The sequence below is a fragment of the Papilio xuthus genome, unplaced genomic scaffold (genome assembly GCF_000836235.2).
Source record: "Papilio xuthus unplaced genomic scaffold, Pxut_1.1 DF827870.1, whole genome shotgun sequence".
Lineage (NCBI taxonomy): Eukaryota > Metazoa > Arthropoda > Insecta > Lepidoptera > Papilionidae > Papilio > Papilio xuthus.
Genome location: NW_013530779.1, coordinates 1,724,169 through 1,748,316, shown reverse-complemented (window position 1 = coordinate 1,748,316; position 24,148 = coordinate 1,724,169). Strand labels below are relative to the sequence as shown.

Sequence of the window (24,148 nt, the reverse complement as noted above, 5' to 3'; positions counted from 1 at the left end):
CTGAAAAAAAATAGTACAGTACCTATAATATAAAGGTTATTTTAAATCATTTATTGCGATTTATCAAAGTATCAAACGCTCCATTTGTATTATAGCGTGTTCAGTGCAACATTGGCAAACGTTTGCGACAGACTGAACAATGTTTTTAACTTACGCCATTCTAATTTACATACCGGCTGGGGACCTGTTTTTTGCTACCTGTGCGAATTGGACTGAATATGCCGAATACTTTCAAACATTTGACAAACTTTTCAATGCATAACATATAAAAATCCCTAGAGATTTTATAAAAGATAACATGTGATTTGTTATACCTTTGAGCATACATCTTTATTGAATAGAAATATTATTTATATTACGAAAATGTATTTATTTTCCATGTCGCGAACGTTTCGAGTCTAATATCGACTCTTAAAGTAATTAAAAAGTTGTAAAAGATTTTAATAAATTCAAATTCACACCGAATTATAATCCAGCCATTAATTAAGATTTTATAATGTGTTTATTTTAAATATTTTTCAAAATAGTGAAAATATTTCAAGTGGAGTTTAGAATCTTTGGTATTTAGCCCACTTTGGCCAAGCAGTGGACCAAAATATGCGAATTCCCTCACTACGCCAACTAGCCAATGGTAGGGCAGTACCGCGCGAACACTCCGCGCAAGCGCGCGTGTTCCAAATTCTAATGTGTGTAGCTCTTTTGAACCGATTATTGTGACATAGATAAATTTGTGTTTTTTCTTAACATATTTTGTGTTCTTTTTTTTTTGTTCGGGGGAAGGCGATTGATTTCTACGGCCAAAGGTTTGTTGTTATTTTTTTAATGTTAAGTAATGTGTTGTGCAAATAACTTCAATGTTACTTAGTTTGTTTTGCTTGAAACAAATGAATTGATAACAACCTTTTAAGTTATAGTAATAACTACATATTGGAACCTTGTAAAATTGAACTAATAGCTGTATGGGTAAAACAATATTGTTAAGTTCATGGGGACAGATAACAAATTTACAATTTAATGTATTTATTAAAATAAAAGGTTAATGTTTATTCTATTTACAATATAAAAAAAATATAATTCTGTTTTCATTTTTGCGAAATATTTAAGCGAATGAATAAATAAACCTTAACTAGACCGTTCATAGAACCTTGTGTTTAATTAACTATTACGTACGGTTACTAAAATTACTTAGTACTACCAAATACCAACAGATATATTTGAATACGAATAGAATATTTTTCATCAAGACTTTTGAACTAATTATCTATATTAATATGTTAAAAAATAATTTTCATAATGTTTTCTTTCGTGTAAAATGTCTCATACAAAAGACATAAACGCACTTATTTCCTCAAGGTAAAAAGCAAAGGAATATCATTTTTATGTCCTACACATATTTGTATGGCGTAGTTTCCACATTGTTTTGTTTAATTGCTTTTAAAACTAACTTGTCACGTGGTTATCAAGGAAAACGAGGAAACTGTGATACTTAGAAAAATAAGTATAAATAAACAACAATGATTGTAATATACATTTTGCACTCGTGGTATGAACATTGTTGTGTAGCCTAATACATCATCATCATCATCAACCTGCCCTTGTCCCTATCTAGGGTCGGCACAGTAAGTACTACTCCTGCATACATCTCTATCAGCCGTCATATCCGACTCTACCCCCTTCTTAGGCATATCCTCTTTCACACAGTCATTCTATACTTTTAATTAACTAGTTGTGTAGCTTCATCATCAGCTCACTATACGTCCCCACTGAGGGGCTCGATGTCTACCCTAAGTTAAGGGTGATTAGGCCATAGTCAACCACGCAAATTGTGTAGCCTAATACAAAGTAAAGAAATAAATTTAAATAATTCAAAATCCTAAATTCATATAGGAAACTGTTTCATCAAATATCACTTATAATATGTTATAAATGCGAATGTTTAGATGGATTGTTGGATGTTTGTTAGAAGATATTTCCACAATATAACTAGGAATATTTCTTTATTATCTACAATTTGAAAGTAAAGTTTTCAAATCTTTACATATTGTTATATGAGTATTAATATAGTGAAACGTTATTGCCGCACTCATAGTCTTTTAAACGTTGTTTAAATCTACACTAACATAATAAAGAGGAAATATTTGTATATATATGTATGCAGGAATAATGGCATGAACTATTTGACCGATTTGATAAATTATTTTACTATTAAAAAGTTTCATTATCACTGATTAACACAGAGTATATTTTTTACTAAAGTTTGGATTAGGGCATGGACAAAAGCTCGGAGTCGAATAGTACAGATTTATGATGGTTAATCTATGTCGTACTATCACTAAGGATAGCCCTTAGTGCCATTTAATGACACTGTGGCAGTTAAAGAGTAATTATTAATTAAAATTCAAAGAAGGTCTTAGTGAAGAGCACGACTTATAGACAATGCCGATGCGGTCACAAACAAAACAACAATGAATATTGATGATGACTCATCATTAATTATAATGCACCGCAGAATTATGTGTTTGATTAAATATTTTAATGATTTTATCAGTGGATCCAAAAGAAAGAATGATTTAATTGTTCGAAGATAAATTATGTGTGAATTACGTGATGAGATGACATCAGCAAGAATGGATAGAGTTTGTTGTATGTCGATTGTTACATCTGAAAGAAAGATTGCCAACTTGTGCCAAATAAAGTGAAAAAAAAAACATAGGCTGTATATTACTCCAGAAAATATAGTTAGATACTGTTTAGTAAAACATGTTTTCTAAACCATTTCAACGTCTGTGAAAAATATTATGGACGTCAAACTGGTTATTAATATCACCATAAATATATATATCACATTACTACTTTATTTAATTATTTATTAGTCAAGAATTTTTTTCGCAGTGGTAGAGCCCGCTTTAACATCTTCGCAAGAATTGGCCCGCCTCGCCCGGTGAAATACCCCGACCACACAGAAGACAGGCGTCAAGTGGAAGCAATTCCGCGTGTCGTCTGATGAGTGTACGTCCCGGAGACCTAATTTAGTCCTCTTTCCCGTCCTACCCTTTTTCGTATAAGGAAAGGATGGGAAGTGGAAGTGGACTTTCCGGGTGAGAGGATGCATGGAAAGGGAAAATATTTTCTTTCTGTGCATCCACTCCTCCGTCGATTAGAGGTAGGCAACGCATATACAATTGCGTATGTCTATGGGCAATAGTCACTTCGCTATTTTTGCGATTTCACGTGGCCGGTAGCTCATTTGCCACCTTATGATATAAAAAAAAGAAAAAAGCCATGATTTATCAAAAATCCGCACCGGTCTTTAAAGTCACAGTATAAAAAGCTAAAATGTATTTTAAACATTGTCATTTATTTTTTACAATAAGGCCCAGGGTTTTTTTTTAAGATATAGAGATATTTTCATTCAACATAAATTTTTACGTGAATATGATTCACTGATAAAGTATGTTGTGGGTGTAACAGCTGAGTAAAGCCTTTCCTATGCTTTGCCCACGCACCAAGGTTACCCACTACGTACAGCGACAGCGACGCTTGTGAATTATTACGTACACAGGTTTCTCTACGTCCTTTCGTATATTGTCCTTATTTTAAATTTATAATTTTTTAATCTACATTTACATTAACTTAAGATGTTGTTAACGCAGTAAATTAGTTCAATTTGACAAAAATACAGAGCATTTTATAGCTTAGAAGTTGGATAAAATGTTTTGGTATATTAACACACTTATTAGATTGCTAAGTTTGTTTGTTACCTGCCAGTTGTAAAAATGAAAATATATTTCCTATTTTGCGAGAATATCGCAAATAACTCCTAAAGTGATTAGAAGTAATTCAGTCTACCGGTCGATATAAATTGCGTCGGCGTAACGCCGTTATATCTTTTAAAGGAGAAACACCGTTCTTACTGTATTAAATTTACTCACGCAAACTTTATTAGATTAAATTTACGATTCCAACACATTTTTACGGTTCCGTACCTCGAAAGGAATAAAACGGAACCCTTAAAGGATCACTTTTTGTCCGTCACAAAAACGCTTGAAGGTATCAAGTTGGAATTTATTTTTCTATATTAAAGAACGATCCATCATTTCTTGTAATATGCAGGTTACATCGTCTTATGTTACTAAAAGAAGTTTTTATGTTTTTTAAAGCTCAAATTGTATTATTTTGTAAATAAGGTTAGAGACTAGTTGGGCTAGGAAATTGCGCAAAAACTATTCGGTCGTGGTACGCAATGTATTAAAACAGTGTAGATAAAATACAGCTCTTCCTTTCGGTCCACTTACAAATTACTCTTAAGTTACATGTGTATTTGATTTATTTTTAATATATAGGATAAACCACTTTTAGAAATTATAGCCTGATTGGACATGTGGTCAATATAACCCGAATTGTACGGCAAGTTCGGAATGACATCGTAGACATACGTATATGACCTGGTCAATTGCCATAAAAGTTGTTTTCATATTTGATATGGGTAGTTTATTAGTTCTTCCATAAAGTATATTTATGTTAGGAAGTATAGATATGTGTTATTACGAGAACCGTATTTCATAATGATAAATGTCCATGCGACACTGACAATCAACTGAACTGTACTTTTGTTCGTCAAGTCCCGCAAATCACAACATTATTAGACAATGAAAGTATTAGATACGGATTATGATGATAGATATATGTTACTTCTTACTAATATTATAAATGCGAATGTTTCGATGGATGGATGTTAGTTTGAAGGTATCTCTAGAACGGCTGAACGGATCTAGTTGAAATTTGACATAGATGCAGAACATTATCTGAAAAAACACATAGGCTACTAATTAATTTTTTTTTAATTCCGCGCGGCGACATTTAGTCGATCTATAAAACTTGACAATCATATTTAATTAAAAAGCTCAGAATAGTTTATTAATACGGTATTAGTTAGGAAAGTAAAGTCAAATAAGAATCCTAAGAGAGATGTATTTAATACATATACGTCTTACGACGACGCATAGGAGGTCTTTTACCACGGTTTGAATGTGTTACCGTCTAACCGTGAATGTCTATTGACAACAGACTGGTATAAAAACGTATTGTTATCTCTGTTTTTTTTTCTCAAATAGAACGAGAGAGATGTATATTTCGTTTGAGTGTTTCGGCATTGTAAACTTACTGTACGTAATGTTTGTTCAGTTCTCGCGTAACTTTACGTTTGGAAAGGTAAATATTTTCAACCTCTAAACTGTTATCGGTCTCATGCTCTACTGAGTACGATAAAAACGGAAACTTTGTACCAATTCAACGATTATGAAATTCAATAATTGTTAATTACTTTCAAGAGTAACATTGATATATATTAATATCTTATATATAAAATTTTCGTGTCACAATTTTCGTTCCCATACTCCTCCGAAACGGCTTGAACGATTCTCATGAAATTTTGTGAGCATATTGAGTAGATCTGCGAATCGGCCAACATCTATTTTTCATCCCGCGCGGATGAAGTCGCGGGCGACAGCTAGTAATTATCTAGTAGAGGTAAATTATTTTTTTTTCGACTTAGGCTTAATGAGTCTAGTTTGTAACTAGTCGGTACCTACACCGAATTACACGTGAGGTAAGCCGTGATTCTTAATTAGTATAATTTTTTTATATTGAACTTTAGGCCTAGAATTGGATAAGAATTTAGGTACGCGCTTTTTCACGCGTAACCTAAACCATAAGGGATACGGAATGGTATAATCATTTTGAATAATAAGTACTACAGCATGTTTATATTTAATGTTATTGTGCGTAGAAGTGAAACTAGAAATGTTTTTTTTCAACGTAGAAAATATTTGTCAAATATGCGGGCACATGCTATAAAAATTGACACATTTTTTTTAAGTATGCACGACGTTAGAACGTTAATTTGACGTATGATACGTATAATACGTTTCATGTATACGTGAGCCTACCATTTATTTTTGTGTTAGTAATCTATACAGTTTTAGTACTTTCATTGATTTGTGCGAAGGTATAGTCAATAACGGTTTTTGTTCTAATATCGCCCTGGGCGAGATTTTTATGCCGCTCTTTGCCATGCCATGCCTTTAGAGGGGTTGGGTTACGTGGGTTTTTCGCAGATATGTGGCGCCTCTTTCTGTTCAGCGCAAGTAGCCTAACCTAGCTTTAACCTAACGCCGGCCCTGTGAAGTAAATTAGTGCCAAAGAAAAAAAATATTATGTTATTTAATTACAGCAATTTTTATTCAGTTTATTTTATACTTGTTTTATTTTAAATTTAAATCCATTTGCCTTAAATACAGTGAAGTAATTGATTTGTAATGTACTATACTAATAATTATAAAGCGAAAGAGTTTGTTTGTTTGTTTAAACGCGCTAAACTCAGGAACTACTGGTCCGATTTGAAAAATTCTTTTTTTGTTGGATAGTCCATTTATAGAGGAAAGCTTTAGGCTATATATCATAACGCTGCGACGGAGTCAGGGGCGACGGCTAAGTTTTTTAAGAAAGTTCCGTAATACCAACACGTAGCATTAGTTACTGTTTATAAAATCAATTAACCTCGCTGCGGTTTTCGTAGAGAAAGTCCTTTCCATTAATCATTGTAATACAATTCAAATTATAATAAATTCCAGCTTGATACCTTCACGCGTTTTTGAGAAAAAGAATCTTGACAGACAGACGGACGGAGAATAAAGTGATTCAATAAGGGTTCCGTTTTTTTCCTATGAAGTACGGAACCCTAATGATACTTGCAATGTCAATTACATAACTGTATTATTACCATTTGCATAAACAAAAGATGTAACATTCGCAGCATGCAAATTCTGTTATTCACGAGGACAGAACATTAAGCCGGAGCAGTTGATATTCAGTACCGCTATTGGATAAGCAAATTCGAAACTATAATGTACTGCTGTACTGCTCTGTCTTATTGTACTACCCTCGTGTGAAACTAGCATAACGAATGATAGATTATCGTAATATACGGAGCAATATTTATAATTACTGTTCACGCAATACACGGAAGGATGTAACTATATCGTGTAACTGTTAAAATTTAGGGTGACCATGTCGAAGGTTTTTGATGGACTAGATTTTTTAAATTAAACTAACAGAAAAGAAAAACATAATATTTCTTTTGTAACTTGGTTTAGTTTGAATTTTCATTCTGAAACATTTTGTGATTGTCAAGTAAATGGACACGATGAAATATTTTGGTTAAATAGTGAGATGTAGAAAGAAAATCTGACACTGTGTCGATGTATCGGCGCAACACTAGCCTTACTAAAATGTCGAAGTTTATGTCCCCTCACTAATCAATCTGACATTTGACTTGGTAAGAAAAGCGCACATTCGCGCCAAAGGATTCTAACTAATAATGTCTAAAAATAATTTAATTATAAAATCATATTTACAATAAACTATTGCAAATGCCAACATATTCATATATACAAAAGTACTTATAATAAAGTGAACATTTTTGTCGAACAGAATTTTTATTTGAAAAAATAATTTCACGAAGTATTAATACGATCCTTCTATTCGGAACAATCTCATGGTCATTGTAACGTAGTGCGTGGTATAAATCGCCAATGAATTAAAGAGGGTTTAAGACCGTGTTATGTTTTATGTTATATCTGATATTTAATGTACATGTGAAAAGATTTTTTAAATATACATCAAATTACAGTAACAATGATTTGGTACTTTTAACTTTAAGTCTAATTTAATGTCAACTGCATTGAATAATACTTTTTAAGAGTTTTTCTGTAACACATTTATTAATTTTAACCAAAACCAGAGGTTTTCCATACTCAAAAGCATTATCTACCACTTTCCATTGACCTCAAATACCGACCTAAATACTATACACAATAGGTTTCATTTTACAAAAACGTCATATTAACAGTTAGACCGACTTCCGTGGAAGCAGACGCTATGGTCTACGTGCTTGGAATATCAGAAGCCTCAATAGAACTGTACCTTTAAACTACGTGAAGTGAATTGTGTATGAAGGAATATTTGCCAAGGAATTATCACCTTTATCTCTTTAAGTTTTGATTTTTTTGTTTCCAAAAGTTGAATGACATTGGGCCACATGTTTTATTTTTTTACTTTATGCTTTTTAAAGTTTTGTGTCTTTTAAAGGACAGTATCTTTAAATTGAATCTGGATATTTGTTGTAGTTTTTTTTTGTACAAAAATCCTGTTTTTGATGTACCAGTAATGCCAGATCTTGTTACAGGTATTCACAATTTCTTTGTAGCGGTTGTTTTGCACATTAACTAATAATTTTTAGGTATATATTGTGATTTCGTTCAAATATACAGAATATATAACCTACTAGATGTCCGCGACAACGTTTGCGCGGAATTATAATAAAAACTTAATTAGTGTTGCCATCTGTATCTATGTCAAATTTCAACGACATCTATGGAGCCATTTTGAAGATACCTTGTAACAAACATCCATCTAGCCATCCATCCAAACATACGCATTTATGATATTAGTAAAATAGTGAGATCTTTAGAATCTATCTTCAATATAATATCAGAATTTACGTGAAGTTCTATCTCTCGTTAGATTGTAAAATGACGAATTTAATCACATCTAGTGATGATCCGATGATCCGCTAACATACGTATCAACTTTATACAAAACTTTTAATAATATTAAGTTGCTACTATACCTAGTCGTAGTATTTATCAACAAGGGCATTTCAAGTGACATTTCACAACCGCAAAGTATTTAATGAATGCACACGTAAACTAGGAAGCTAGGAAACACTTTCGCGATGATTCAGTAGAATTACTCCCATGTATGTAAACATCAACTTTTACTCTCCATACTAAAGGCATTTCAAGATACGTAAATTACCAACTCGTTTTTAAACTTAATGAATGTATACAATGTTCCTAAACAAGACTGGCATACAACTTACTTTGTTAGGTATAGTAATTTATTTAAGTTCAAAATTATAAATAATAATTGATTAATATATTTAATTGGGTGTTTCCCTATTGTGCCAATTGATTGCCTATTCCATTAGGCAGGGACACCCGCTTAAGTGCATATTTGTTCTTGAGCGGCGTGATATTAAAAGTAGCATATTGGATCTTTAGGTAAATGGCTTTTTTGTAGAAAAAAATAAGCTTTATTTGGCAAATGACTCCGTTAACATTTTTTTTAAACATTCTAATTGTTATTTCCACCACGCAGCTCTTACGTGAATTGTTACGTTTTCACTTTAATTTTATTGAATATCGGAATGTAATATTTACATAAACAATCCGCCTACGTGTTTACGAATATTTTATAACTTTTGTTACGAAATATAAAGATACAATAAATTTCTGTGTGTTTCTTTAAGTCAGTCACTCTTTCTATAGTTCTGGGGTCCTACATCTTATCACTTTTTATCCAATATAAACAGTCCTGAGTTAACGGTAACCGTGGGTTTTTGAAACTTAAATCTCTGTATAAAACATATCGTCATCCCTGTCAGTATATTTGATAAAACAAAGATAGCAATATATTTTAAACGGGTATTTAGGTCCGAGGAACCCATAGAAGTAAACCTTTATTATCACCTTTTAAAACAAATCTGTGTATAAATCAGCGGATTGAAACTGAGAAAGGATGTTTAGAGACTATTCTGGTTTCCCAGACACGCACGCATCCATCATTTCTTTTTAATTAAATAAAACATTCAATTCACATCATAAGCAAATCCCATATGGGAAAATCAGCGTGAGACAAGTCTGTACACGGAAGCTATATAAATAACTAGCTTATAACCGCCAGTTAAATAATCAGAGATATGACATCACTCCCTTCACGAATCCTGTGGGAAATGACTCAAGAGTCATACCCAAGGGTAATTATAGTAGAATGATACAAGAAAGTATTTACTAAGCTTTGTCTCGCAAGTTATATACGATATTACAAAGTTCTACAAATTGGGAATTTGCCGGTATACCATCTTAAAAGCATCAAAAAAAGTCGGTCTGTGGTATATGACTAATTGCTTTTTACTATTATAACGTTGTTTGCGCTACTCAATATTAGGTAATTAGTTATTTTGCAAGGCGTAGGTTGTCTGGTTCTAAGGAACAAGGCAATATTTCTGTAAATAGAACACTGCGAAGGGCCCTGACTGTACATAGCTAAAGTAATAATACAATGTGTGTTAATCTATATTATACCTTTTTTTTTTAGAGGGGAATGCTTTGTGCATACTCCGCGCCCCGGGGGGGACGTGGTAGTTATGTGGGATTCTCCTCCATAGCGGAGGCATACCCACTAAACCCCTCGGTTCCTCCAACGCATCGGGACGGGACCACGGACACGCTTTCGCTGTCGTCCGCGGCCCAATCTATATTATACCTAGAATAGTAGGAACGCGCCGTAACATTTACCTTCGTGTGTATAGTATATTTATATTTTGTTCTTAAAACTATTCTCAAGCTATACCGCGAGCGATAGTACTTTTATTAGTTGATATTATGTTATTATTTAACGGAGCTTGTCGTAACAAGTCATGAACAAATATTTCGTTATGTAATGTTAGCAAAAAAGGTTCCCAGAATTCATTAGCAAAGTCAATGACTACTAGTTTTCTCATAGAATCAACGCCCTCTTTACAAATGTTAAGTCTAACAAGAAACACATTTTTTTCACCTTTTCAAGTCCATTAGTTTAATGCTTTACTTAAAAAGAAATCGGCCTTAACAAAGAGCTAGGCACTCCTAGTTTAGAATAGACATGGGCCTCTCAGTGGGTCTGTGGTGACTTTTTGATATAACGATCACTTATTAATTGTTTTTTTTTTAATTTTCAGAACCATGCAAATGTCAAAACCTTCGCTAGATAAATAGAAAACTATCTTCTCAATTGGAATTGAGATGAAATGGTCTTTCGGAAAAAAGGAAATTGGCAACCATCAAGAATGAAACGTACAATTTTTGGTCTTTAGAAAAGCATTGTTTATAAGAACTAAAGCTTAATATTATTTATCTATAATCTAAGTATCTATAAAACATAAAATGATAACAATAAATAATATTTGATAACCTAAAAACACAACCAGAATCTGTCAAATACGTCACTCGGGGACCAATAAGCGCGCAGAGAAATATGTCAAAATTATAAAAGAGGGAAAGGATAGAAAAAAATGTCGACGAGTAACGATTTGAGTGATATGGACTCATCACCCAAACTGCGGATGAAGCCTGCAGTTAGTAGAATATTTTGCTGCAGCGTTACTGCCGCCTCTGGATTTATTGCAGCTTATGCCCTGGTAAGAGATGTTTATTTACTACTTAGTTAATATACGATTAGTGTCATTTAGTATTACTTAAGTGTCCATTAAATTACTGTGAATGCAGCAGATAGTATTATTATGTAAATAGCTGTCGACCGCAAGTCCGTCCGCGGAATCAAATTTAAAAAAAAAATAGTTAGCCTGTGTTCTACCAGACTATGTTTCTACTACGTCATACTCCAAATTGCAGCCACACCCATGCTGCCGTTCCGGAGATACCTTCAAACATCAATCCATCTATCAATCATCAATCCATCTATCCAAACATTCGCATTTCTAATAGTAAGATTTCATTATTAAATTTAAGCCCGTACGAGTTTACTTGTGCATGTATGTATTCCTCTGTGATGCCATCAGATTTAGGTTACATACTCGATTAGTTTTACTCATGTGAGTTATGATATAGAAAACTACATAATTGGTCAGTATACCATGTCTTTGGTAAACTGGTTGTTGCTATACGATTATCTCACGTCGTGTTGAAACTGTGCGAGCGAGAGTAAACGCTGCGCCCGTTCGGAATACGTAACAGATCGGAGGCTGGTTTCCGACAGACATTAGATGGCCGGTACGATTGCAATCCGCGATTAACATTTTTATATGGATATTATGCAATTTTGTAACGAAATTATGCTTGGAATGGTAATAAGTTATAGTGGCAATAAAAGCTTTAGGATAGTTTATAAAGTCCAATACGACGTCTTATCGTCCAGGCATGTAAACAAAAGCATTTCCTTCCTATTTTCCTCGTGATCATTTGCAGATGCATTGCCTTGCTTGCCTTTAATGGATCTTTCAGGAGACGATATACATAAAATACATGCGATAGTTTCTCATGCTAGACATCATCTCCCTTGCCAAATCTACTTCCGCTATATACTTCCCTATCCTTTCCTTATTACAAATTGTGGAAAGGAGAAGAGATTACGAGAGGAAAATAATCCTGCATTACATTTCTCTTCTGTGTTGTATTGCACTGGACGAGCTGTGTAATTGTGTAGCATTCCTGCGGACTCTAATGTTGAACATTATTGCAGGTGGCTTACGCGATCGCGCTGATTTACGAGATCGTCTGGGTGGTGGAATCTCAGGGTGGTCTGCCGGTCGCCTCAGCGTTGCTAATGATCTGTTACTGCATTGTCATCGCTGCCACCGTCACACTGGTGCATGGACTTATATCTGTAAGATATTTTGTACTTACCTATCACTAAGCTGGCTTCTACTTTCATATCTACTACCTGTGCTTCTCATATAATTAGTATGCACCTCTTCTGCTTATCCATATATCTGTATGCATTACTAATGGATTTGCTATTGCACGTAATCATCATCAACCTGCTTTTATCCCTACGGAGGGTCAGCATAGTATTTTCTACTCCTCCATATGTCTGTATCAGCCATCATATCTGAATCAAGCTCTATGATAGTTTATAAGCTGTTAGCTATTTCACTTACCAGTATTTCTGCTCTGTTTGACTTACTTTTCCTTAACAATTGTCTATAGCTACGCTAATATTTTCAACATAAATACTTATATGTTTCAGAAAAACAACACATACCTGCTGGCGTGGCTGATAGCTGTTATATTGGTGCTGATACCAGAATGTGCGCTCGTCTTCTACATGTCTATTAGTCATTGGGTAAGTTGCATTTTATTATTTAAAAATTGTTACGCATCAGATGGAAATGTCTTTTTGAGGTATCAAAGAACAAAGTTTACAACGATTTGTACAGTTTAGAGCAGATGAGGCAGTTTTAAGCCAACTAATATTCCTATCATAACATTCCAGGGTCTTCAAGGAGTGTACGGCGGTGCGGAGCTAGCGTGTTACGTAGCCCGTCTGCCGGCCATCGTATGTGGTGTGGTGCTTGTACAGTCTGCGTACGCGCTTAGAGAGGCTAGGTAAGACATGGGTGGTAAAGTCCCAAACGAACATATAGGGGACAGAGCGAAGTAGAAGAGACAAATTGGTATAATGTGGAATCCTAGCTAAAAAGAGAGAATTTAATAGGTCAACACTTTGATTTCAGTTTTAAGTGGTTTTTTTTGTTACGGGGAATGCGTTCATGCACTTCGCCGTCCGTGTTGCGGGGGCAGCAGGGACGGTTTCGTGTGGGACTCCCGGCCTGGGATTAAGGCTGGAGTACCCACTAATCCCCGCGGTGTCCTCCTTCGCCCGACCCGACCGTGGCATCTACGTCAGTTTATCCACAGCCTGGCAAGCGGGAGCCCCTTGGTAGGGGCTCGACTCGTGTACGGAGGGGTCAGATCAATTTAAAGTGTTCTTGTATGTCAGTATTACATACAATGTAAAGGAACGATACTTAATAACATTTCTAAATGGTTATAGGAACTACGTAACAATAATAATTGTATTATTATCAATATTTCAGGAAATCAGGTTATGTGAATGGCGCCCCGGTGAGCGGCAGTGAGTTTGACGCCAGCCACTACGTGCCCGAGGCGCCCAGTGCGTTTACCAATGATGGCTTCCTGCCAGATAATGGTAATCATTGTCCGTTGATACCATATTTTAAAAGAGCTTTATAAATGTTAAAGTACCAATCATTAGAAGAGAGAGCTATTTTCCTAGAACTATAATATGACTAGCTGTCAAGCACGACTCCATCCACGCAAAATTACTATACGAGACTATGTTCCTCATCTGTGCAAAATTTCATTAAGATCCGTTTAGCGGTTCCGAAGATACATTCAAACAAATATCCATCCATCCACCTAAACTTTCGCATTAATACATTTAGTAAGAAGATGGTATAATTCTGTTTTAGGTAAATCTGGCTCGATGCCCGACCTCCGTCGTCACTTAGCAACGCGTCAGTCGATGAGCCACGGTTACCCCATGGTACTACCGCAACCGCCACCTGCTTACTGGCAACACTTATCCGACCGACAGTACGCCGCCAGCCTGCGTGGCTACCCTAAGCAGTATTCCTCGCCACAGACATACGGAACTTGGGTTGGACCCAGGTCACACGACAACCCATACAAACGCAGACATTCTGTAGTCGGCGCATTCACCAATGACGAATACCCACCAAAAAGCTATGATCCATACGATGATAGAATGGATTGTAAGAGCGAGATCGCGTATCCATATTATCGACCGTATCCATACGATCCAAGAATGTACCCGGATTTCGATCCGCGATTTTATCCAGATTTTAAACGGGAAGAAGCAGCTTACGGTGTTAATTTGCTAAGACACGATCCGTATCAGTTCAGTGGGTCGAGGGAGAGAGTATTTTATAATGTACGTAATAGTCACACATCAGTTGGCAACGAATCTGATGATTTGACCAAGTACAAGGACGTTGCTTTGTAAATTTATACGTGAACTGGTGAAAATCGATTGAAATTAAGTGTGAACATACAAGTACTTAAGTATAATATATTAGTTCAAGTTAAGAGGTATATTTGACATTTAACATAAAGTAACCACTGTGTATACATTTAATAACATTCGTAAGAAACAGAATTCTTACCACGATTGACTCTATCGATAGTCAACCCGTAATCATGGCGCATGCAAGTGTGTCGAAATATCGGGAGATCAAACAGAACAATCATGGTAGAATCCCATATATTACGAACGTTAATATAGTAAAAACCGGAAAAGTATAACGTTGTGTATACATTTGATGCCAATATTGGCGACAGTTCTAGAACTATAATTATTTAAAATACGAATACTTGATTGAATTACATTATAATAGCGCTTTCAACATAACATTCAAAGTGTGTCACGTACTTAATAATTGTGGATATAAATTATGATTATTTTGTATTAGAAGTGTTATTATGTAAGTGACAGTATTTTAAATAGTTTCCTAGTTGAGCAAAAAGCACAATCATGTGATGTGACCTTTAAAAATTATGAGGTCGTGTGCACTCGTATTTATTGTTGGTTGCATTGTATCGCATAGTAATGAGTCGTAAACCTCTTTAATTCTTGAGACTTAAATATGTAGGTGCTATTTTTATTACATAGTTTGTTTTATTTTACAATTTTTCCGTAAGTGAATTATATCTATTTGAACATTTTAAAATTTTAAAGAATCACAAGTTTGATATATGATGCGTAGTGTAAAGATAATTTGCGAAACAATTGTATTTTAATGGACCAACGATAAATAATTAAATATAAATAGTATTAACAATTTATATAGTTTGTTACCTAATAGCCAAAGGTGTATATTAGATCTTTTAAAATAAATATCAAGTCAGTATTTTTATAAGAAATCGAGTAATAAAAACTTTTATTTCCGTATTCTGTTGTTTTATTCAAACAAAACATTTACAACTCCAGTCAGTCTGACAGTTTTTTTGTTCCGAATTATATCACGTTAAAATAAAGAAAATAAAAGAATTTTTCACTTACCTTTTTATTCTTCTTTTAACGTTAACTTGAGAAACCATCAAGTCGTCAAGCCCTCTGATTACATACGATCTCACTAAAAACTCATTGAAATTAGTTAACCACGATTTTTTTCAAACATTGTTAAAAAATAATACTTTTCACATCAATCCATGAATAATTATTTCGTTTAAATATCATTTGACTCAAAAAAATAATTTAATTTTAAGTGTTCGCGCTCCCAGTGTTGCCCGTAATTCACAAATTAATGTCGAAGGTGAAATGTATAAAATGAAGTGCGATTTTAAATCATTTCAACTTTGTTCCTTACTTGCTTATTTTTAAAAGAGTAATTAGATAAATCAAGCCTAGTTACTTTAGTTTGCAGTGGATTGGTGTTGCAACATTTAATTTTAATTTCTATAAGAGTTTATGACAAAAAAGAGAGTTCTTAAAAATAAATTACTACTTTTTATAATAAATTTGCTAGCTATAAGAAATAAAAAATACTGTTAATTAACATTTTTCACAACATATTATAATTACATTGTATGAAAAAATATAACTTAAATCAACTTGTTTATTTTTTCAACTGGTATGAATCTCTTTGTGTTTCCAACAACTGACACGGTGTACTGCAGTGCGGTGTATTCTGTTCTATAGGGCTTTAAACACTGTGTACATTTTTGTATGGAAGTTGCTTAGTGTTATGACACGGTGTCATTTGTTTGAAGTTTTTGTCACCAATCCGGCTTCGGTATTCGCTTGTCAGTCAGAAATTTGGAATTGAAGTCGTCGACATTTCTCAAAAGTTTCTAAGTTTTTAAGTGTTGAAAAGTAACTTTTTAAACATATTTATGTGATATAAAAATAGTGTTGTTGAATCAAGAATGATATTTTGTATATATTACGAAGTTAAAGTGTCAGTTTTTAATGTGTGTTGTGAATAACTGTATTATTGTTTTGTGTAGGTGGCTACGTCCCTACTCCATGAACTGTCCTAATGTGAAAGTGTTTTTCGCATAAAGTTTAACTTCCATTGTTTGAAATATTCCTGGTATTGTTATGAAAATGGCTTGCGCTATATTTGCGTAAAATAAAGTTATGAAGAAGTTTGTGGGAATGTGTTAAAGTACAAATTAATTTACCATTTTACGGGAAACAATTTGGTAAGTTCTTTTTATTATTATAAATGAATAAAGTTTTAAAGTGACGTACATTAATTGTATTTATATATAGTGAATAATCCTGAATCATTAATTTATCTATTAACTCATTGGATTTATGTTTATCAACATTATTATTTTGATCTCTTATTCAGATGTTTTATCATATTACTAAAGAATTGATTTTTTATTTCAAAAGTATGTAAAATATCTCTCAACTTTTCTTTGTATTTTTGTATTCTTTTTATCTGTATTGAACTTACATTAAAAATATTGATAAGTTTGAAAATAAAACTATTATGATACATACTAATTAAATAGTTTCTGGTGTGCCACATTAACATGTGTTGCTGAATGGGATGGCTTGTGAAATATAATTTCAAAGTAGACAGGCATACAGCGAGATCCACTACAAAGTAAATAATATGTACATAGTATAGTATTTTCAAATACCTTGGCAGTGGACTCTACAGCACAGTGCCCACTTCCACTTTCCTTTAAAGTTTGAAACATCTAAAACTTGGTTCTTCAGAGTGATTGCACTTTGTTCGGAGCTGCTGAGATATTTGATTAATACCATAAATATCATGTGATATAAATTAAATGTAATGAAATATATTTCCAGGCCTGCAGACTATTGCAGCCATGAACCTGCCACCTCAGGTGATTGAAGGAGACGTCTTATCATCAGGTATTTAGTTGGATTATACTCTGTTACTATAATATCTTAATTAGATTCTTTTAGACTAATATTTTTATTTAGATAGTAACTAAAGACTAACAAAGTGATCCTATAAGGGTTCCGTTTTTTTCCTATAAGGTACAGAACCCTAAAAATTACAAAATAGACAACAAAATATACTTTTCCTATTATAAAATTTAAACTTTACAGTAGATTGGGGTAAGGTGTAAGTGTGATGTGGTTAGCGAGCAGAGAAAAGATCACACTTTGTTTTCTCTGCCTTGCATCTCTTTGCCCCCTTTTCTTCCTCACTATTCCTTACATTCTATTAAGTGTCTCATTACTTTACTACACTGGCTCAATTTATTAATTATGAAAAACAATGGAATGTATTTATTCTCTTGTTATTCGTAAAATTAAGCTTGAATTCTAATATTAATTGCTGTTGTTGTTTTAAAAAAATATTATAGTACTAGCGGACCCGACAGACGTTGTCCTGTCTACACGTCTTTAATTTGAAAATTCGAATATTATTTAAAATTTGACACTGTGATGGTAGCGCCGTCTGTCGGATCCAATGTAAAACATTCCAAAATCAACAACTACTAATAAATTTAAAAACAATCAAAAAAACATTGTCCAGCGGACAAAATTGTGAATCTAAACCATTCCCAGATCCCCTTGAACACACACAAAAAATTTCATCAAAATCGGTCCAGTCGTTTGAGAGAAGTTCAGTGACATACACACTCACAGAAGAATTATATATATATAAAGATTAGATTAATTTGTAATTAAACTACAAACAAGTCCAAATATGTAATTGTGTGTTAATAGTCTTTTATGCAATTTGTAGTAATATTCATACTAGCTGTGGCCTGTTGCTCTGGCTACACTGAATTTTAAGAACTTTATAAGTAGCCGATATGTTCTTCTAGCCTATGTTCTATATCTGTGCCAAATTTCATCAATATCCATTGAGCCATTGCGGAGGTCTTGCTGAAATTTGGCATAGATGTAGGATTTAGTATGGAAGAACACATATGCTACTAATTGTTTCTTTTAATTCTGCGCGAACAAAGTTATGGGCGACAGCTAGTAGTTGTAAAATCAAGTGTAAATTGCTTTATGGATTATTTACAGTATTTTCGATAAGATGGTTACGCTTGGTTTAGATAACAGGGTGCAGATAAGGTCATATTGATATCAGATTATGTATAACACAAAATACTAATAGAAATATTATGTGCATATACTTTGTTTTTATATGTATGTATATTTTTTTAATCATTCATGTCTTGTTTCAATGTTAGCAGCCTTAGTAATTAAGATAAATACTTTCTACTAAATTTATCTTTAAATATGTATTGCCTTCAGTATAATTATTTGAAATCTAGTAGTCGCCCTCGACTTTGTCAGCGTAGAAAGTAAATACAAAGTAGCATATGATATGCTCCCGTAAATTAACTACCTTCCTGTTAAAATCCTGTTTAAATGGAACCAGCTGTTTTTAGGATATTACATACAGACATCATTCTAATATTATAAATGCGAATGTTTACATAAAAGGATGGATGTTTGTTTGAAGGTATACATATAGAAGTCTGGAAGAACACATAGGCTACTAATAATTTTTTTTTTCCGCGCGGATGGAGTCGCAGGCCACCGCCAGTTATTACTACTTATTAATAACAGATTAAAAAAATCTTTTCATTACTAATAAAAGATGATTACTTCCAATTTTATAAAAATTCATTTAAGCGGCTGAAGTCTGGGGCATCAGTTAGTCATACAACAGATAAGTCGTAGTAAAAGATAAGCTAGGATTTTAAAATTTGATAATCTTACAGCATCGCGTTTACACTTGTCACTACCAGACACATGTTGCGTAACTCAGTAAGATAAATGTAATGCAATCAAGCATGTAACCTACAGGGGTAGGCAGAGATATTATAACATTTGGAGTGACAACGTGAAATTCCCCTGCCCTGACATTTGCGTGGGAAAATATTTTTGCCCTTTTTTTCCAGTTATAATAAGAGGGATGACAAATAATTTTGTACAAATGTTTCGACGGTGGAAACCCTCAACTCACGCTTCGTTTAAATTCATTCATCTATGTCATATCTTTTAAAACAATATGTCTGTATTCAAAATACTTCTAGATATAGATTATTGTAAAATTCCAAGCTTTTAATTATTGCTTTCGTCAAGTTTTGATAAAGGATATTGAACTCTAATTGCATCGGTTTAAGTCTAAATTAGTAATTTATAGTTATTGAAGATAACGTTATCTTATAGAAAATAATTTTCCCACGTAACAGTTGTGTATTGTCAGTGAATCTGCTGTCGTAACACCTGTTAAACGACAATATTATCATCCTTATCATTCTCTTTGAAAAAAACAGAGATCGCAATAGTGTCCTTATAGAAGTTTTATGCCTTTAAAAATACAGTGACAAAGACAAACGACACAGTTTAATGACCAGTATTACATGCTTGATATTTTAGTTGGCTTACCGTTGGTTTCTGAGACCGAAATCTCAGTATAAAACATCATCATCCGTCTCATTATCTTTGACATAACAGAGATAATAACATGTTTAAGGGATTTTGGTATCAGAAACTCACTATTAGTAAATAACCACTACTTCCATTATAAATCTTATGGCACCATTGACTTACGTGTTTAGTTATGTACGCAAATTATTCTTTATAGGTTTCCGTACCTCATAGGAAAAAACGGAACCCTTATAGGATCACTTTGTTGTCCGTCCGTCTGTCTATCAAGACCCTTTTTCTCAAAAACGCGTGAAGGTATCATGCTGGGAATTATTTTTAAATCCGCACGTTTTTTGCGCTTTGCAATATCGAGGTATTTGATGCGCACATTTTTTTAAACACCAAATAGAGCATGTATACGAAAAACATTAACTAACACTCGGTCGGGCTAAAAAAAAATTAGATTCATTGATAATGTAAATATTGTGCTAATATTTATCAACTGAAACTATAATCTATATATCCCATTGTGTTATGTTTGTTATCACTTTGTAACCTATTGTCAATAGATTATGTGACATCATTGGGTTTTGATGAGTTTTAATTTAGTGCTCAGTACGAATTCCCGTGGACTAAGGTTTCTACTTAAAATGATATCGTGTCGCGTGTATATCACCTCGGTGTTCCCTCAGCTCGTTTGGCCCCTTCACTTATAAAAAAATATATAGATTTCTTTTTTTCCAGAGAAAAGTGTGAAATAAAACCTCCTTCGTTTTATATTAATAAAAATTATTCTTGCATGAAGCAATCATCATGTCTTTAAGGTGTCAAATATTACAGGGGCTCAGGTTTTATGACGATATTATTTTTAGTAAGTATTTTTTTTAATATAATTAAAAAGTCGCTCTATGATTTCTTAACTCTACGGAATGTTTTTATACGTATTTAATAAGGACACCTTTGGGAATTGAAATGCATATTTAAGTTAGTCTGAAAGCTGTAGAACAATGCAAGTTAGATTTTCGTTGGACTTGTTGAATAAGAAATAGCTGTTGAATCGCCTGTTGCGTCCCAGCTTGGGTTTCGTTGTGTCGCTTCCAGCAGCTAGTTAGGGCAGAGTCTCGAATAGTCTTTGTGGGCGATCGATGTCGCGCCTGCGCCCTGTACCACACCCCGCACAAAGGCCGCCCAGCTTTTCACCAGGCTGGCCCTGTCTATGTCACTCCGTTCTTAGCGAATTATATTAATAAATCACAGCATTACAAGTAGTAAATTTTAAAGTCTAATTTCAATTAAATATCGTTTTAAACACATGTAATTTTTTTTTTAATTTTAATTAAGTGGTTTTTTATTTTTTTCGTAATTATGTGAATTTTGTTTTTTTTTTATAAACAGCCAGTTTAAAATGTGAAATAAAAACTTATTGGTGTACAAAAATGTAGCCTCGATGTATTAAGGTAAGAGTTTAGATGAAATTACTTGTTGCGCCCTGCGCTTCGATTTTTATGATTACGTAATGAGATGTCTCTAGAACAGCCCTAATGTAGCTTAGTTAATGTTTCTTGTTACGAGATATTTAAATGTTAAGATTTTTTTATACATAATTATAGTTTTTTTTCTGTTATTTTTACATTTTTCTATAAAATTACATATGTATATTCATGACCTTGCCTTGATCCCGATCTATCTGATGTTGTCTTCACAGATTTTAGTGTTGTAAATGGAATTTATAATGTCCCTTTTCGTTAATATTTTATCATTCACTTCATATGTCTTTATTTCCACAATAGTTTTAAAACTGTTCTTGTGCCAATCTTCTTTCTCAGTAATATGTGTAAAAAGGTATTTTGCGCTTAATTATTATTATAAGACCATTCAAATTGATAATTGTTATATATTTGAGAACAGAGTATTAAGTTAAATTACGACTAGGAGCCTCTATTCAGTTGCAGCATCTGTTGCACGAGTGGGTTACATCGCTCGAATATTACGAACAGGATAAGTTTTATAATTTTGCAGTTTGTTATTGTTTTCTATATGTGTAACCAAGTTGTAGTTTCATGTTGGTCAGATTGAGTCGACATGTTCCAGAAAAATATTCCTATTAGGCTGATTGTTCACTGTTTTAACAATTTATCCTACTGGGTCAATTGTAGGTCGATAAATTACCCCATTTGGTCCATAGCATCAGAAAATCTTACTGATAAGATTGATTCTATGTATACTATTGAATGGGATAAAATCCAATTGGGTTGATTGACCAGCAGATCGATCAGGTCAACGGGAAACACCCTTATTTCTCATTTTTACTGGAAACTGACATATGCACATCTGTTGCTTAGTAGAAGCCCTCGGTATGTTGTGGACTATTTCTTTGAATATTTATAGAATCTTTACACGGATACATAAAAGTTTACTTATTCAAAGCACCGGAAGTTCACAGACCCATAAGACCTTAGAAATGTATCGACTATCGCTTGCGTACGACATAGATAACGGTTAAGTGCTACCGGGCTGAGTGCACCAACTTGAATTTATTACGAGGATAAAATATTTGGGGAAGTCTATAAGAATTGTAATTGTTGTCTCTGGATTAAATTGTAAATTAAAGAAGACATGGCCTAGAGACATTTGGAGACAAGAGACAAGACTAGACCAGAGACTCTATCGTGCTCAGAGTTATTTAATGGTTAAATATTACTGTACATTTATCACTAAACTACACTAAGGAGAACTTTTAGTGATTACTTAATTTTGCTGCAAGTATTTATATTATTTTAAACTATTAAAAAATTGCTTTAGAATCAAGGTTACATTACATCTCTCGGATTTTTTTCCAAATACGTGTACGAAAATTTTTAGGTTACGTTGACTCGGTTGTTCTTTTAAAATTTGCACTAAATAAAATACGCCGGAATCAGCGGACATTTGCATATGGCCGACGCGACCTCTTTGGTTATTCCCAGAATCAATATTCTCGATGCACGGCCTCCAAACTATCTGCGTATTCGAACATTTTCAATTTTGCTCTTACAGGTCAGCATTCTGTAAATATTTTGTGCCGTAGAAAGTCAACGATTTTTTGTTGTATGTTTCCGAGTTATTTTAGTACATTGTTGAATTAATTTACAAAAAAAAGATCTAATTCTTAGAAATAATTTTTTCACGTAGACATTTTGTGTATGTAGTAATTTTTGTCTAATATAACTTTAAAGTATGGTAACCTCCAGACGTTAATATCCTCGTAGTAAACGACTTTGGCGAGGTAAAAATGTCGCTTCTTTACGATTCGGTTTATGTCGGACCTAAAATGTTGCTTTTATGCTTTCATTTTGAGTTATTTGCGACATTTTAATGGCGCTGTTATTTTAGTATCTTTTTTTAGTAGCAGCTTATGCACTTATGATTATTAAATAGTTGACTCCTTCATTGTGTAATTCATTAATTAATATAACAGGGGGGTTAGACAAAGTGCATTCGCTTCGAAGTGTTTCCATATCGAATTTCAAAAATGTATAGGACTGACGCGCGACAATCACGTTACTTAACGAAAGTTGTCAGTTCTGTACAGTTTTTAAGTTAGTTATGGAATCGCTTCGAAGCGAATGCACTTTGTCTAACCCCGCTGGCGTTCCCACTGACGAAACATCTTTAAAGAACATATCACTATATCTTTTTACAACAACATATTCTTGAACATGTGTTTTGACAAACTGACAGTTACTTATGTCATATTATTTCTATTTTGTTTTTCATTTTGTTGTCCATTTTTAACTTCGTAGAACATCACAATTACGTAAAAAAGGAAATATTTATAATCAGCGTTGGAATGCTGACCGGATAGGGTTTTCTCTTAGCTTTGTATGCTGGGTGTTCATCATTGAGTAACCAGCGCTGATCATCCGCGAAAACCCTTAGGATTATCCAGTTGCAACGGGGATACCCCAATATATGCTACTAATATTATAAAGGCGAATATTTAGATGGATGTTTTTAGAAGATATCTCAAAAATGGTTGCATGGATCTTGCTGAAATTTGGCATGAATGTAGAATATAGTCTGAAAGAACACATAGGATGCTAATTAAGTTTTTTGTAAT

At 33.5% G+C, this 24,148-nt stretch overlaps 2 protein-coding genes across 5 annotated transcripts in view; both read left to right on the top strand.

Annotated features, from left to right (window-relative positions):
• Positions 1 to 652: 652 nt before the first annotated feature.
• Positions 653 to 15,543, top strand: Rcd6 (Reduction in Cnn dots 6). Its single transcript, XM_013308547.1, has 7 exons — positions 653 to 803; positions 10,841 to 11,299; positions 12,361 to 12,504; positions 12,868 to 12,963; positions 13,114 to 13,226; positions 13,718 to 13,830; positions 14,114 to 15,543. The coding sequence occupies exons 2-7, from the start codon at positions 11,174 to 11,176 to the stop codon at positions 14,665 to 14,667; spliced, it is 1,146 nt and encodes a 381-aa protein (XP_013164001.1). The 5' UTR covers positions 653 to 803; positions 10,841 to 11,173; the 3' UTR covers positions 14,668 to 15,543.
• A 942-nt stretch (positions 15,544 to 16,485) lies between these two features.
• Positions 16,486 to 24,148, top strand: part of cyst (rho guanine nucleotide exchange factor 18 cysts) — a 30,763-nt gene continuing 23,100 nt past the window's right edge. For all 4 annotated transcript variants that reach the window (XM_013308664.1, XM_013308663.1, XM_013308665.1 and 1 more), the window contains exons 1-2: positions 16,486 to 16,868; positions 17,491 to 17,556. In XM_013308664.1, coding sequence (XP_013164118.1) covers positions 17,511 to 17,556 — 46 coding nt within the window. In that variant the 5' untranslated portion in view covers positions 16,486 to 16,868; positions 17,491 to 17,510. The remainder of the gene's footprint in view (positions 16,869 to 17,490; positions 17,557 to 24,148) is intronic.